This window comes from Haemorhous mexicanus, chromosome 10, assembly GCF_027477595.1.
Source record: "Haemorhous mexicanus isolate bHaeMex1 chromosome 10, bHaeMex1.pri, whole genome shotgun sequence".
Taxonomy (NCBI): Eukaryota; Metazoa; Chordata; class Aves; order Passeriformes; family Fringillidae; genus Haemorhous; species Haemorhous mexicanus.
In genome coordinates, this window is record NC_082350.1 from 19,448,778 (window position 1) to 19,464,883 (window position 16,106).

Here is a 16,106-nt window from a genome sequence, read left to right on the forward strand (position 1 = left end):
TTTACAGGAACAGAATGAGAGGGATCCAGGCAAGGACAGTTATTCCAATAGCTGTGCACAGCACTATGTGCTTCACTGGTGTTCCTCCCAACATAAACTGAATCCTAAACAACTGTCCCCCCAACTTGAATCACATTTGGCAGCAGAGGCTGCCACACAGCCAGTTATGGTATCATCTTTCGGGTACTAAACTGGGGACTGGATGAGACCAAATGCCTGTAGGACCTCCCAGGAAAACAAAGAGAATACAGTATTTCATGGATTTTTTTGTGCTTGCATTTAGGGGGCATTCATTATACCAAAAACTTAAAGACAAAGATCAATCTCACAGAGTTATACCCAAGTATCCATGCAGAAATTAAGCTGCTACATTTCTTGATTAAGGAGGGTAGGCACGCTGAAAAAAAATTAAAATATAAAAAGCCTATTCCTGCCTTTGCTCCAGCCCGGGGTTTGCCCAAGCAGAGGTGGTCAAGGAGGACCCTGCAGTTTTAAAGGACGAAGAAAGCTGCACAGCTATGTTCAGAGAAAGAAGTTCCAGGAAATGTGCTAAATGGATTATATCCATTTAAGAAACTGACAACTCAGGAGGACGAAGAACACAGCAGCTGTGCAAGCACCACTGAGGTATTATGTGTCAGCTCAGGGAAAGATAAATTTTGACACAGTCGATCCCTCCATGTAATGACGGACAGTAAAGGAGCCCACACTGACAGCTGGCTGCAAAGGGCCTATAAAAACCAATCTCCTTATACCTGAGCTCATACTCAGCCAATGCTCTGAAAGAATTTGCTCAAAACCTGCTTTTCTGCTCCCTGAGCTCCCCTCAAACCCATCTGTCAGCAACACATAAGACTGGTTCTAGCAGAAAGCACACTGGTAGCCCTCAACAAAGCAGGTCACCAGAAATCACCTTGTTGAACCACCTAGTGTGCTCCTAATAAAATAAACCCTCTCAAAGGCCATCCTGCCACTGCAAGGAAAGACAGGCAAATCTCCCCCTTTGAAAGGTGAGCAATTGAAACAGCTGAAAGTAAAATACACCCAGAATCAGGGACTTTTAGTTTCAAGGAAACTGGATGGGAGTACAAAGTCAGGTCTGTTTAAAGATGCAAAGAGTATATAAAATTTTACTGCCTAAAGCATGTGTAAGCCAGCAACAGAGATAAAGCAGAATTTCTCCCAAATTTATGCTACCAACAGTTCCCTTCAAATGTACCCCAGCACAGGGACAAATGAACTTGGCATACAGTGCAGGAAATAGGAGTTTCTCTCCTACAATTTATCCAAATTCTACACAGGGACTAAACACTGAAGTCATAGCACTTCAAACCAAGTCCAGCGTCCTGCTACATGACAACTTATCAACAGACAGGAGTATTTACAGGGAGAGATTAACTCCCTACTAGAGACAGCCATTTATCTGCATTCCAAGAGTCTGTGATCCAATACTAGTCTCTGCCTCATTATGCTACTTTATTTTGTAGCTGAACCTGGTCTTCTATCCCTGTTGTGCTCTCACAGTACTCAATGTGTTTCTAAGGTAAGCCTGTAGTAGCTAAAAATTTATTTTGCTGAACTGAATTCAGTTCTTTCCTTCACTGAAAAGCACAGCTTCAGAATCAAGAGAGATTCCAATTCAGGCATCCTAAAGCATCTGATTAACATTCAGAACTTAATGCTCTGTACAGTTAAAAAAATTCATGAATCCACTGACTCTAGGTTTCCTTAATAAGACAAAAGAAGTGCAAAAAAGGAATCTAACTGCACTGACTTTTGAGGATTTAAGACAATTAGCCCATGACCAGGTAAAGTGTGGGTTTCTGTGTAAGGTACAGACAGGTTTAATAGAATGCCAAAGCTGAAGTGGAACAGTAATGCAGACACACAGCTCTCAGCAGACCAACAGCTGACACTGCACAAACGTCAGCTGCAGAGGGACAGTTTTTAATAAAATCCAAAGTACAAATTCCAACAAAGAGTCTGTACATTTTACAACACCATGTGGTTTTCAGGAACTCCTTCACGGAAGGAAGTCTTTCAGTTCAAAGTGTGCACACTGCTCTTCCCTCCCACAGGAGAATGTAATGCAGACTCACTGCTGGCAGACACGTAGGCAGCAACTGCCTTGGAATCACCTGCACAGCTTTCTCACTTGGTATTCCCAAACTTTCACTCCCTAGTATAATCAAGGACAATACCTATCAAGTATGCACTTCGGGTCACAAATGCACATATGTAAAGTATCAAATGAAATTATACAGCTATTAAATAATTTTATTGTTGTGAGGCCTGAAAAAAATCTGATTAGAGTCTAACTGTATACATTTACTTCTGATATTATCAATTTCTCTGCAGCTGTGGGGAGGAGATCACATTTACAGCAACTGAAGTACAGCAGTGTATGAGGTATTATGGACTGTATGGTCCATTTGCAATAAAACTAGAAATAATGAGAATTCAGTATGGCTTTCAAATAGTTTTCTAAGAAATTATTTCACTACCATCAAGAAGAATGTCAAAAGTACCATTAGAACATTTTCTAAAAGCAAAACTTCCTGAGCACAACTTTGGTATGGCATTCAACCCTGCCTATACAAATTATCAGCTGTCACTTACAACTTCCAGATAAAACCAGAAACAGATTTCATGCATGTCAGGATGAGATTTCGTGCAGTTTCTAAAGAAGTCTTCACAGAGCCTACAATAATTAAATTTAAAAATAAAGGTTTTACAACAAAACTCGTGGCATTAGGGTATTTTGGTATTTCATAATACAAAAAGGACTTGATGGTAAATCCTATAAATTCACAAGGATTTTTCCAGAAGAGGCATGATGAACATAAACCAGAAAACTAAATAACCTGGTTTTCAATCAGAGAGTTTTGAAGGAGTTCTTTATTTGTGAGGTAACCTATATAAATAGATTTGCACTAGTCATGCCTGATACTGTGTCAAAAACATTCTCTACTAAATTAAGTAATGATCCATCACCTTAACTTCTGCTCGCATGAACAATGTACTCTGTTACTGAAATTTAACTTAGCAGTGTTGCTTAAGACAAATAATGCCAGTTTCTAAGTTTGAAGAGTTCTATGTTCCTAACATATGATTGCACGTACCTTGGGTGACGAGGCAGAGCTAAGAGGAGACCACCAAACACATCATCAATAAACACAGTGGCATCAAAAAGAGTGAGTGAGGAATTCAGTATCAGCAAGTGAGTTTACACATAACCTTTATATGTGTTTTATACCACACACAAATCTGCAGAGGGCAAGAGGGGAAGAAAAATTGTCATGACTTCATCTTGCCAGACCTCTGATTCAGCCTGTGCAGATACGAGTGTCAGTCACTCCTGGATCCCGGGCAGTCCATGTATGCCCTGGCTGGAGCAGCCCTGCTCAGGAGCAGCAGGAGACTGTACTGTACTACAGGCTATTAATGTCCTGCTGCCTCCACAGGCCCCTGGGCTCAGACCTGTCTCTGCCACTCACTTGGCAGGAGTGGGGCTCCCAACACCAGCACCTGCAGAGGGACGGGATGGGAGAGCCAAGGGATCGAACCTGGGGCTGGACAGGGTGCGCAGGGTGAACTCTCAACCAATCATCTGCACCAAAATCACTGCAGCTGAGACTTCCTCATTTCATAACAGACACCCACACACACTCTTTCCCTTTTACCTGGGTTTTGCTCATGGATTTAGGATTAGGATCTGCTGATAACATAAACGGATCAAGACTTACTGAAGTGCCCTTACAGTGAACTGTATGTCTGTGTGTGTATATGCACACACACTTTTTTTTTTAAATCTAATTCCAGGCAAAGTCTCAAAATCTGTAAGACAGGAAGATGCAATCCAAGTTCCCTCCATATCCTACTTTCTGTAAGTTTATCTGACCTCCAAGTAGGGTGATCCAATGTAAAAATGAGGTGCTGTTAGTTTAGCTGCAAACTTTGTTTCCAGGGACAGCCACTGTGTTGGCCTTTTGAGTCACACATACCTGCACACTAAAACTGTATTAATATCACCTTACCCACTGCTGAGCCAATTTCTAACAGCAAACACTTCGGCATCTAGTACCACGGACTGCTCCTGAACCACTGACATAAAGGTCAAGCAGCCTGTATCCAATTACCAAGCCTTTCACTCATTTTCAGATTCAAGAACCCTTGGTATTTCTAACTAACTGCAACACAACTGTTCTGTGTAACAAACACAAGAAATAATTATTGCTAAAGGATGTCTCTCATGCTGAGCCCCCAAAGGAAAAAAAAAGAAAATAAAGCAAACAAAAGAAACTTGTAAATACACAAACCACTTGACAAGAAAGACTGAACTTGGTACTACTTTCATTATAAGTGATCAGCTGCACCTGTTTATACAAGGAACCCATAGAAGCAAGCAGCTGTGGCTTACTGCAAAACACAAACACTATAAGCAGGTATCAGGAAAGAGAAATATTCTCAACTATCACATCAGTTTTAGCAAGCACAGTTTTATTTATGACATTACCTCTTATTTCCATCCACAATCACAATCACATGTAAATTCAAGGGTTGTTCTGACAGTTGTGCAAGAGCCTCAGCAGTGAATTTGTCTCAATGACTCATTTCTTACACTGGGTTCTTCCTATGCATCCTCCAAAAGGGCAAAACTTCTGGAAGACACCCTCCACTGACCATGAACCTCAAAAAATCAATAACCACTCCCTCTGGCATCTTCCTTCCATCAGCCTAAAAGGCTCAAGCAAACAGCTTACCAACAGCAACAACTACAGCTACTTCTTCCAAGACTACACAACTTTCAACTGATCAGGAACAACTTTAAAATTTCTAAAATTCCCCACCCATACAGATGTAGGGCTGGATGTAATAAAATAATGCTAACAATCATAACACAGTTAATATCTTTAAAGAAAAAAAACACCAAAGCTCATTCCAGTTACAGGTTCCTGGTGTAGTAATTGGGCATGAACAGTGTGTAAGCTACACTCCTAATGACAATTTCCTACTTTAATAACTGTCAACCTAAAAACCACTCAGAGCAACTCAAGTTGTTTGCAAAGCCACTAATTAAAAATTGTAAGAAAAAAATTTAAAATAATTGTATTTTCATTGATGCATAAACCTTCACTCCCACAGAGTTGCTCATCAAGCTTTGGCTCTACAAGTGAAGAAATGGTGTGTACTTGTCATTCATCATTTTTTCCCCTTAGTAATATTTTGGCTTGTGTCTGCCTTGAGGCCAATGCCAACTCTTGCTACCAGCATTTTGCTTAGTCCTGTTAGCAGAACAACTGCACCTCTTGAAAGAGGAACAGGCCAACAAGGAAACACTTCAGAACCTGTTAATTAAGGGTTGAGCTCCATTTTAATTCATAGGGGTTTTTCCCCTTGCATAAACAGCTGCTACTGTAGAACTTAAAGAACCACCAGAGCCATTTTCCAGCACAGCTAAGGCCCTACAACGAAGAACACAATGGATCTTCCAGAGTTGTTCAAATGCCACTGAAAGGCTCAGTCAGAGGAACTGATCTGATGTTCAATTTATGTACCTTGGTCTTACTGTAAGGTCCAACCTATTTCAGGGAAGCTGAATGGGAAATCATGAATAACTTGCATCAGCAGGGCTCTTAATCTGCATACAAGGGAGCACATACAAGTGAGCTGATGGAGATACTGAACAAAACTGAAGTTTTGTCTTGTTCTTCCAAGACCCTCCACAAGAGGCAGGTCCAAGGTAATGGCACAAATGGGAATATGGGAATTTCTGTATCAATGTCAAGAAACTTTTTCTCCTACTATGAGAGTGACTAAGCAGAAGCACAGGTTGTTTGGGAGGCTGTGGAGTTTCCATCCTCAGAGATACTCAAAAGCCATCGGGACAAGGGCAACTGGCTCTAGGTGGCCCCACCTGAGCAGAGGTGTGGACCAGGTGAACTCCCACAGACTCTGCCAGCCTCAGCCATCTGTGATTCTGTCAATTACTTCATCATCTTAATGACAGTGAACCATCATTCTGAAAACACTGCAGGCAGGCCAAGACAAGGCTGGGAGCACACAGCTTTCACTCTCTTCAACACATTCAGAAACCAAAGAAATCCAGGTATTTTTGAACATTCCATACATTAAAAAAAAGTCTATTCTTATGTCCCAAAGACAAAAACTTTCCTGCTATCTAGTCCTCACCTAGAAAGCATTAACTTTTCTACTCTCAGGAAGCCCTCACAGCACATTTAATATATGCCAACCCATAACCAGTGGTCTTCAGCAACCCTGTCTGTTCTCCCCAGTTCCACAGCACAAACTCCCCCATTTTTCAGAAGCCCACAACCATTTCAAGTCCCTTCAGTGCCATCTGCTCTCCAAAGACAATGGGTGCTCAAAATTATGATATATGCAAAGTCTCCTCAGCTGCAGGAAGTGGCTAAACACCAGCTCTGCTGTGTAATGATTGAGAACCTGGCTTAAAATATACAGTAAATGCTGTCCTGTTCTCCAGATTATATTGCTTCTTTAAAGCAAATGGGAGAAAAAAGAAACCACAAATTAGTCTGGTGACTTAGATACACAAGTTTAAAATTAGATCATAATATGCTCTTTTAATTTTTTAAATTACCTTGGGATTTACCATAACTGCTCACTGCTGCATGAAAACTCAAAATGCTTTTCATGATGCATGAATTTTAATACAGAATATTAATTTTCCATACTAATTTATTGCAACCATAGTGCATACATGTCATGTATGGTCTCCTGCACTTAGGAAGAATTCCCTATTAAAACTGAAGAGCAATTATTAGAGGAACTAATGAGACTTTATAATAAAGAATACCATTTACCATGGTCATACCTCTAGTAAGTACTGAAAATCCACTAGATTGCTCCAACAGATTTAACCACTATATTTGTTCTACTGCAGCTAAGTTGCAGATCATAGTAACAACTCCTTAAATGAAAATCTCTCATGTTATTGTTTACATAATTATTTTGGTTTTTCTCTCTGTTGACATAGGAGGAACTTTCTGATCTCATTTACCTGGGGTTATGCTGTGCTAATTCATCCAAATTCATTGTTCTAAAGGCAAACCTCATATCTTATTCCATCTTAGAAATTCTTCTTTTTATCTTCTGAAAACTTTTGCCACCTTCCATGGAGTGTCACACAGCTTAGAAAAGATGAGCCTCTCGTCATTATCTTGCAATGATCAATGCTACTGGTGCCCAAAATAGGACATTTCCTAAAAGAGACTGACACACCTCTTTGCTTTAGGTCACTTTAAACAGCAAGTGACCTAGGAGTGTTACCTAGTTCCAAAATAAATGCAAAACCTCTGCCCTCCTCAAGAGTAAGACTCACAAAATGGAGTCACTAACACACACACCTCACTGCATTTAGCTCACAAGAGTAATCTTTGAAGTTGTGTTTGTTTGAATGATTTGGTTTGGGTCTTTATTTATGGGAGTTGTGTTTTTCCCCCCTCCACACTAACAGTGGATTACTCTGAGTTGGGGCTTTGATCATTGTGCATCCAATCATTCTAACCTGCCTTCATCCACCATCTTCACCACTGGACATAATCCCCAGTTCACTGATCTCAAAGCCATTATGCCATTTTTAATTAAAACTTCTGCTTTTTTAAGTCACTGTTCACAGGGCTAAAACACATGATGGTGCTAATCCAAGGCTGATAAGTCTCACTGATTTAGGAGGAGATGTCATCCTTGCAGATTTTAGATCAGGCTTATTGTAGCAAACTCTGTGCACACATATCCCTTCAGTCCAAAAATTCAGCACACCTCATACTCCCGTGTGTCTGACATTCCTATTAAGCAGAAGAGCAACTGATTCATCATTTGGAAAGTTGTCCAAGATCACAAGGTATAAAATGGAAAGCTAAGAAAAGTGTTTCCAAATTCTGGGCTTCTTAATGCTCAGGGAAAAAAAAAAAATCAATTCTATTTAGGAGCATCCTGTTCTGGACGCAAATGATTCTGATGTGGGTTGCTGTGCGATACTTCAGGTTCAACAAAAAAGTCATCCACTGTATAAAATTTATTATCTCCTCCTTTGGGTAAAAATTTCAGAGGGTTCCCTACTAGGGATGCAGTTTATCCCACAGCATTCTTTCCCCATAAGGGTATCTCCCATTTGTCTTGGCCAGTTGAAAGAACTAACTCCTAAAGTCAGCTGGTTACAATCCCTTACACCCAACTGCCTCTACATACTGTACAGTCACCACATGATTCCCAAGCCAAATCCACAGCTGCACACAGGAAATTCTGAAGGGGGGAGGGGGAATCGAAAGGGCCAGCCCCACACCAAGTGCAGTATTGCCTGTGCAATGCCACACCGTGCATGTGGTTAGGCACAATAGCTAAAGAGAGTCCCGAGATTAAATCCTCCCAGAACACAGCCACAATTGCGTGCTCACAATACTGGCTGGAATCAGCCCTTCTGGAGAGGAAGAGAGGAGCCTACTGCCATAAAAAGAGCTGGGATTCTTAAACATCTGAAGCCAGGCTTAGGGGAAAATGACTGACAGGCAACAGCTGAGAGTATTCTGCATTGATCTGTACCATCCTGACATTCCAGGGAGGGTGATGGTGAAGGAAGATTTCTGAAGGCATAAATAAACTCGAAATCTTTAAAAAAATTATTTGAAATCTTTTAAAATCATTATTATCGTCTCGGTTCACCCCATCCCACCCAAAAGCCCCTGCATCTTCCAACACCAATCCCCCCACACGCCCACCCACCCTTCCCGAAACGAAGGCTCAGGGAATCCCCGCGCCGCGCATCTGCTCCCCCCGGCCCCGCCAGCGCTCTGCCTTCCCCGCACACGAACCTCCCCTGCGCGCAGCCCTCACCAGCCTCGTCACCGCCGCCCCCCCGCCGCCGCCGCCCCGCTCCATCCCCGCGCCCCGGCCCCGTACCCCCCGCACCTTCCCAGCTCACCGTCCCCTCCCCCGCCGCCCTTCGGCCCTGGCCCCGCCGGGCGCGGAGCCGCCCGCGCCGCCCCCGCCGCCGGTACCTTGTAGAAGGCCCCGTTGGAGCCGCGCACTTCCACCGTCAGCTCCTCCATGTTGGGGCCGCAAAGGACGCCGGGACGAGCTTCTAGAAACTGTCACCGCGGGGGGAGCGCACCGCGCCCGCCCCCTCCGCCCCCCGCCCGCCGGGCCGCGCCTCCGGCCCCTCCTGCTCCTCCGGGCGGGTCGGCACCGTCGGAGCGGAGCGGAGCGGAGAGGGGCGGGCGCTGCGGGGAGCGCTCCCCGCCGCCGGCGGAGCGGGGCGGTCCCTGCGGGAAAGGCTCCCGGGAAGGACTCCCCGCCGTTATTCCCCCCCCGCCGGCGCGGGGCTGAGGGGGGAGCGCGGGGCGCGGGTGCGGCCGCGTGAGGGGGGCGGCGAGCGCTGCGTGCGGAGACAATGCGGTGCGGGCACGGTGCGGGCGGGCCGTACTGTGCAATGAACGCCGCTCAAAAGGCCGCGCCCGAGGGGGCACCTTCGGCTCCCGAGCCGCCGCCCGGGGGGATAAAGATGGTGCCCGGCATCCAGCGCCCGGCTCGGCTTTGTCCCCCACGGAGCGCCGGCCCCGGGGCGGCCGCACTGCCCCGCCCTGCTCACACCCCGCCGGGGCTGCCCTGCCCTGCCCTGACTGCCGTCACTGTGTGCTGCTGCCGACAGAAACAATAAAAAATAAAAACTGCCTGTGATGTGCTGGCCCTCACAACACACTGGGGAGCGAATTGTGCTGCGAGCTGGATGCTCACATAAGCTTAGTCACGCAGAGCCTGATGAACGGCCTGTACCTGTGCCAAATCCATGTGTTTTTGCAATAGCTTTAAATACAGAACCATAGAATAATTTGGGTTGGAGGAGGCCTTTAAAATAATGAAATTCAAGCACGAGCCCAGCCCCAGGACTGTAACCCCTAAATCACATCACCCAGTGCCAGATCCAAGTACCTCTTAAACACCTCCAAGGATGGTGACCACCATCTCCTTGGACCGCTATTCCAGTGCCTGACTATCCTATCTGTGACATTTTTTTCCTGATATCTAATCAGAATCTCCCGTCTCAGCCAATAGCAATGCTTTCAAATGCTCTTTCATCTGATCTTTCCCATTGGGCATCAGACCCAAATGGCCGGGAGTCCATGATGATATTTTACCCATCAGATATTTTCATTTTTAGTTTCTTCATGTTAATCTTGCTTTTCTGCCGTGTGTGTCAGATGGGTGAGGATTTTGGACAATAAAGGCCAAAAAGTGTTGAGAAATCTGGCTACTGGGTAGGGAGGTGCAAATGCTCAAAATGGTCAAAGAATGTGTGGCAGTGGCACTTGGGACATGGTTTGGTGCTGAACAAGGCAGTGCTGGGTGGATGGCTGGACCTGATGATCTTGGAGGTCTTTTTCAACCTCAGCATCTTTATGGTTCTGTGATCCTGATGTGCCATAACTAAAGGAAAGATATGAGTTCAACAGCATGAATGTTTTTTCCCATGCTGTGTGCATGAATATTCCTAATCTTGAATAATATTCCACATAAATTTTGGTGCCTTTTATTCTAAATTTTGTTTTAATCTTTATAAATTACCTACAGTTTATTCTGTTCATGATGCCAAGGCCACACATGGGCAAGAGAGCCCTTCTTGAAAAAAGGTGCCTCCTTTCCTGTTGGCAGAGTCCACTCAGGATTTTCCAGGATAAAGGAACCAGATAATATAAAACAAACAGTTGTACTACAAAAATTCTATGCCTAAAGTTTTCATTCCTCCAAGATGAATAGACTGATGTTCATTTATTTGGCTTCCAAGACACAGAGTCTCAATATCAACTAAAAAATGGTGTCTGGGGTTAAAAAAAACAAACCACAAATAAGCTGTGCACGAGCTGCTGCCCTCTGGAATAAAAACAGGATGTGGATAAAAAAAAAATAAATTACTCCAGAACTGCCTTGAGGTGCCTGGGTGTCCACATTTGCAGAGCTGGGGGACAGTTCTGGGCTTTAGTGATAATGGGGACTGGCTTGAGCAAATGCAATCTGCATCTGAATTTGCCTGATAAAGTTTGTTTTTCTGGAAGTGTGAGGATGATAGTGGTTAAAGGGACAGGGTTGTTTACATGTTAATTTTGAGGCAGACTGCTGTGCCTGGGTTAAAGGAGGATAGAAAAAGGCTTTAGAAGGTTGTGGGCCATAACAATTTGCAGCATATCAAGCAGATGATGAATCTGTTCTAGTTTAGTTTTCACTGAATGTAAATTATCAGTAACTACTAAATTAAATTGCTTTAAACATTTACTGAAACAAGAAAAGGTTGGATCCAGATTCAAGAACTCAAGAATTCCTCTGATAATAGCTACTTAATATATTTTTTCATGAGACTTTGTAAGGTTTCATTTTCGTTTCATTTTTTGGTTTCGTTTTACAACACCCGCAGTGAAACTGCCACTTTCATTTCCTAGAGCTGCTGTGGTCCAGGAAATACTTTGGGTAAATGTGGTTGAACCATTCCCTGTCCTCCCTGAAACCTCCACAGCTCAGGAGGCAGAGCAAGCTGCATCATGCCAGAAGGACTCTACTTCAGAAGTTGCAGGATCCTGTATCCTTGGTACCTTGGCTGGAAAGAGCAGAAAAAGAGTTCCCTAATTTGAGAGAGCAAAATGAAGGGTGAAGATTAAACACTGAGGGATTAGGATGTTCTATTTAAATATATCAAGGCACACAGAGGGCATTATGATCCATGAGAGACTGAGGCTGTAAAAGAGAGAAACATTACTAGCAAAAGGACTTCCCAAAATGTATAGACTGACCATTAACTGACTTACTCTGGAAAGAAGTTTACAGTGGGAGGTTGAAGAAATTTCAGGAACAGCCTTTCAGAATGAATTAATGAAAGTTAGTAACTCCTGCCTACTTTATTTAGGATGGAAAAAGCATTTATGATGGTGCTATAGCATGAGCAATATGAACCAAATTTTCAAGCATTGATTTCAACAAATAAACAACCAAGCCACACTCTATCCTTCCAAATGCCATTTTCTAAAATTCAGGAACTATGTGAACATACTAGAGAGGGTCCAGGAAAAAGCCATAAAACCATTGAAAATGTAACTCACAGTGAAACAGTATCATAGCAGAGTTTTTGTATTTTGAAATAGTGACTTTTTGTCCAAAATCTGCTATTATCCAAGTAGGAAAAATATACAGGCCTTTTTAGATTCCTGTCAGTATCAATTTTTAAATCAATATTGAGTATGCTCTAGTTCATACATGAATTAATGGAATCATTTGTGTAACTGAAGGCCACAATGGAATTGTCGTTCAGGGACCTTCTGACATAAGACTCTGTTAATGTTTACCTCAGCCAAAAGCAGAAAAATTTTAGCTATTTTCAAAGACTTGGGCAAGAGAGAAATCAACACTGAAATCAACAACATAACTGTTTAGAATAGTGGTCTCTTAAAGTCACATTAGTTGTGAAGAAATGCATACATTGATATTCCTCTTATGCTACTAGTAGCCTGAAAATTTCTTTGAAAAAAATGTTGTAGTTTTAAACTATCAGTTATTTTTGCTGCCAAATAACTTGAGTGCCTCTTCTGATGCAGAACAAGGGTCATTTCTCTGTTTTTCTGAGCACATTTCCTACCTTTCAGTAAAAGAAAAACCCAGAACCATCCTTTCTTAGCATATTTTGTTAAAAATAATAGGCAAAACTCAAGCTCAAGTAAATTCAGACTTATGCTCTTACAATGTAACAATCTGGGTCTTATATTCCATTCAGTGAAGGGAAGTGCTGACACTTAGCAACTCATGCCATAAAATTCAAAATAATGATAAAAAATTAATCTAGCTTCGCCTTTAAGTGGGTAGAAACCTTTTTTGTTCCTTTGCTCATTCTGAAATTTTGGCAGAAGGCTGATGACTATAGAGGCATCCATCCACAGACTTCCAACCTTAGCAGAAGCTTAGGAAACAGGGAGCATGCTCTGTAAATTATTATGCATCATTAATTCTTAGTGATGATGAACAACACAGGTAGATATTTGAAAGATATAAGATCATATTGGCCTCATGTCTTACCAAATGACAAAACCACATTCCAACTCAGCAAAAGTCTTGGAGGAGTTCTTTTGAAAAATTACCTGCTTCCAAGTTTGCTCATTTATGTGTATCTTTTCTTTGTTCTATGAATTGTGCTTGGGTGGCAGAAAGAAGTCTGTGAAACTTGTAAGATTACTTCCAGTAAACCTATTCAAGTAGAACAGAGGATCTGATATCTTGAGGTAGGACACTGGTGTAAAGACATATGGCCTCAATACAGATCATCCTGTTGGGCTCAATAGAGGCACTGTAGTTGTGGAAAACTCCTTTGGAAAAGCATGTGGCTTGATTTGATTTGTTTTGTTTTATACTTCACTGTGATTTTTTCCCTGTTTGTATTTTGAGCTGAAGAAGAGTCTCTACCATTTCTCCTCAGCCTTTCACAACTGCATTCCTGACCTTTTCTAGTGAATGAATTTTTGTCTGGAGGTTTGCTGAACCCCCCATCCATCTCTAGCCACATCTGCAAGTGCTGTAAGCAGACACCACTTCTGAAAATAGGACCCACAAAAGGTGTTGCTAAGTGAGTGTATGTAAAAACATTTTTGTGCAGTTCAGTTTTAAGCCCTCTGTCTGGTATGGAAATTGGAGAAAGAATAAATCATAGGTGTTTCTATTATTGTAAATGAACTTTTGCAGTCATTTACACCTACCTTTAAAGGGGAAAAAATCTCTGAAGCCAATTTCTTTTTGTGTATTATAGCTGATGGCACTCACATTTATCTGTGTAGACCAAATAAACTGATTTGCAGGCATAGGGTTAAAAATCTGTATTTTGAAGGACAAAAGATGTCAAGAATCCACAGAATGCAGTAGGTATTTGCTATTGTGTTCTACTTCCTGTTAATGCAGTCTAAAAAAGAAAAAGTCTCTTAGCTAATTAAATTATATAAAGAAGGGATCAGGAACCAATATTAAAAATGGTTTTGATTACAGTCTGTTTTTATGCTGAATTAATGATGAGCAATATCATTCAGGTTTAATTTGTTCAAAGTCCACAAGATAATGTGCATTTTCAGAAAAAGAAAAATATATACATCCAGGCAACAGACTATGATGTGAAAGTAATTTCACTCTGAATGACAACATATGAACCTTGTTTTTTCACACTGGTGAACTTCTGCCTTACCATTGCTTTACTGGTCTTCCCATTTTTGTCAGGAGCAGCACAAGAAAGTAAGGAAAATAAAATGAAAAGTTTGATGTCATTCTAAAAGCAATGAGAAGCACTAGACAGTGCTTGCTGTAAACTCAATATTCATCCTGGCACCGTGCAAAGAAACTGCAGAATCATTTCACTGAAATTTTAATGAACTCCAATGAGAACACTGCTCTTTAATGGACTTTGTGCAATGAGTGGGAGCTCATCCACTCACAATCCAACTTTTCATGGGGTTGGCTTGGTTTGCCAAATTTTCATTATCACTTTGCATCTGCCTCTTCTGAATGCTGGTGTGGATGCAGCTGGTCCAAACTAACCTTGTGCCTGATTTTGTTCCAAGCCAGGAAGTAAATGCAGTGAGCTCCAGAGGGACCTTGGTACTCCTCTGCACTTGTGGTGATGTAATGGTGTGGGAAAACCTGCCATAGAATTAACTTCAGGTGTCCAAGCACAGAAGTTCTTGTCTACAAGTGTTAGGAGTTATATCCTTCCTTTCTATCTTCTGAATAATTTCAGTGGAAACCAGGAGAGGAAAGTAATGTTTTTCTTTATAACTGATCCACTTTTGGTCATCGTTTGGTTCCCAGGCAAGTCCAGACTATCTTTTTTTTTGACTTGAGACCTCGGTGAAGTTTTAGTGTCAGTGTCATGTAAAGAGAGATTTGCATTTCTAGTGTGGGATTGGACCCAGAGCAGGGTTTCAGGTATTGTAGGTTTATGTGATATGAGTTGCAATCACCAAAATGTGCATGTTTAATCCCTGGTTCTCGGTATTTGTGTTTCATTTCCTAAATTCAGGGCCTGCTCTAAAAAAGAGGCAATGAAGCCCTGAGCAAAATTTGTGTGAGAGGGTGGACAGTGGGCATGTTGCTATCATAAATACATGATCTGAGGTACAGAAATTTAGTGTTGCAGGGCATGAATACATGAAACATTAGCACTTAAACAAAGGTTTAAGGTACCTAAAGCAGGAAAGGGATGCACATCAATCCCAAAGAAGAAATGCACTTTGGAAGAGAGACAACTTAGAGGTAGGAAGAAGTTAGCAATGCATCTGTTGAAACTCAGCAAACAAACTGAAAAACTTATATATTTTCCTAGAGGATTACCTGATATAATCTAAAGCACAAAATAATTAATTTCAAAAGGAGATCAGTTGTTAGCTCAAGGCACTCTACTGTTTAGAGTTCTGAAAGCAGGTTTCTGTCTTGACACACTCTACTTTTTGAAGGCTCTGATACAGCAAAGTACTTAGACAGGTGTTTATTTAGCATCTAAATGGAAGGGATATAAGAATGACTTAATAGTTGGCTTAATCTGTGCTTTTCTGGAAAGGAAGGAGTTGAGAAGAAAATTTTCTTCAAATTTGTTGGCACAACAATAATGTAAAGCATTCTGTGTACATGTATTTTCTGGTTTCTCTGAAAAATCCCACCTGTAGAGCAACAGATATGTATTATATATATACATATAAATTACATATGTATGTGTTTGTTGTATATTTGTCATTATGTGCATATGTGAAGAAACTGCTGATAAATACAGAGCCTGGGTCTCCCAGGAGCAAAGATAAGCATTTTACAAACAAAGTACTAGAATGTTGATGTGTCAGTGTTGGGATCTCAGCATCAGTTGTTCTCCAATATGGATTGCATTCAGCTCCCTCAAAAAACCAGGGGAACCTTTTCTATTACTTTAGTCATAGGGCACTGATTTAAGAAATTAAATACTAATACTCTGAGTAAGGGATTAAACATACACATTTTGGTGATTGCAAGAAATAGCTGGTAACTCACATCATACAAATCTGGGTTCCCTCAAACCCATCTGT

The 16,106-nt window shown here is 41.8% G+C and overlaps 1 protein-coding gene across 2 annotated transcripts in view; it reads right to left on the bottom strand.

Annotated features, from left to right (window-relative positions):
* The window catches only part of FXR1 (FMR1 autosomal homolog 1), a 33,477-nt gene extending 24,298 nt beyond the window's left edge, over positions 1–9,179 (bottom strand). The window contains exon 1 of one of the 2 annotated variants that reach the window (XM_059855712.1): positions 9,039–9,179. In XM_059855712.1, the coding sequence (XP_059711695.1) occupies positions 9,039–9,089 (51 nt within the window). In that variant the 5' untranslated portion in view covers positions 9,090–9,179. The remainder of the gene's footprint in view (positions 1–9,038) is intronic. The other variant, XM_059855714.1, reaches the window with a different exon arrangement.
* Positions 9,180–16,106: the final 6,927 nt, after the last annotated feature.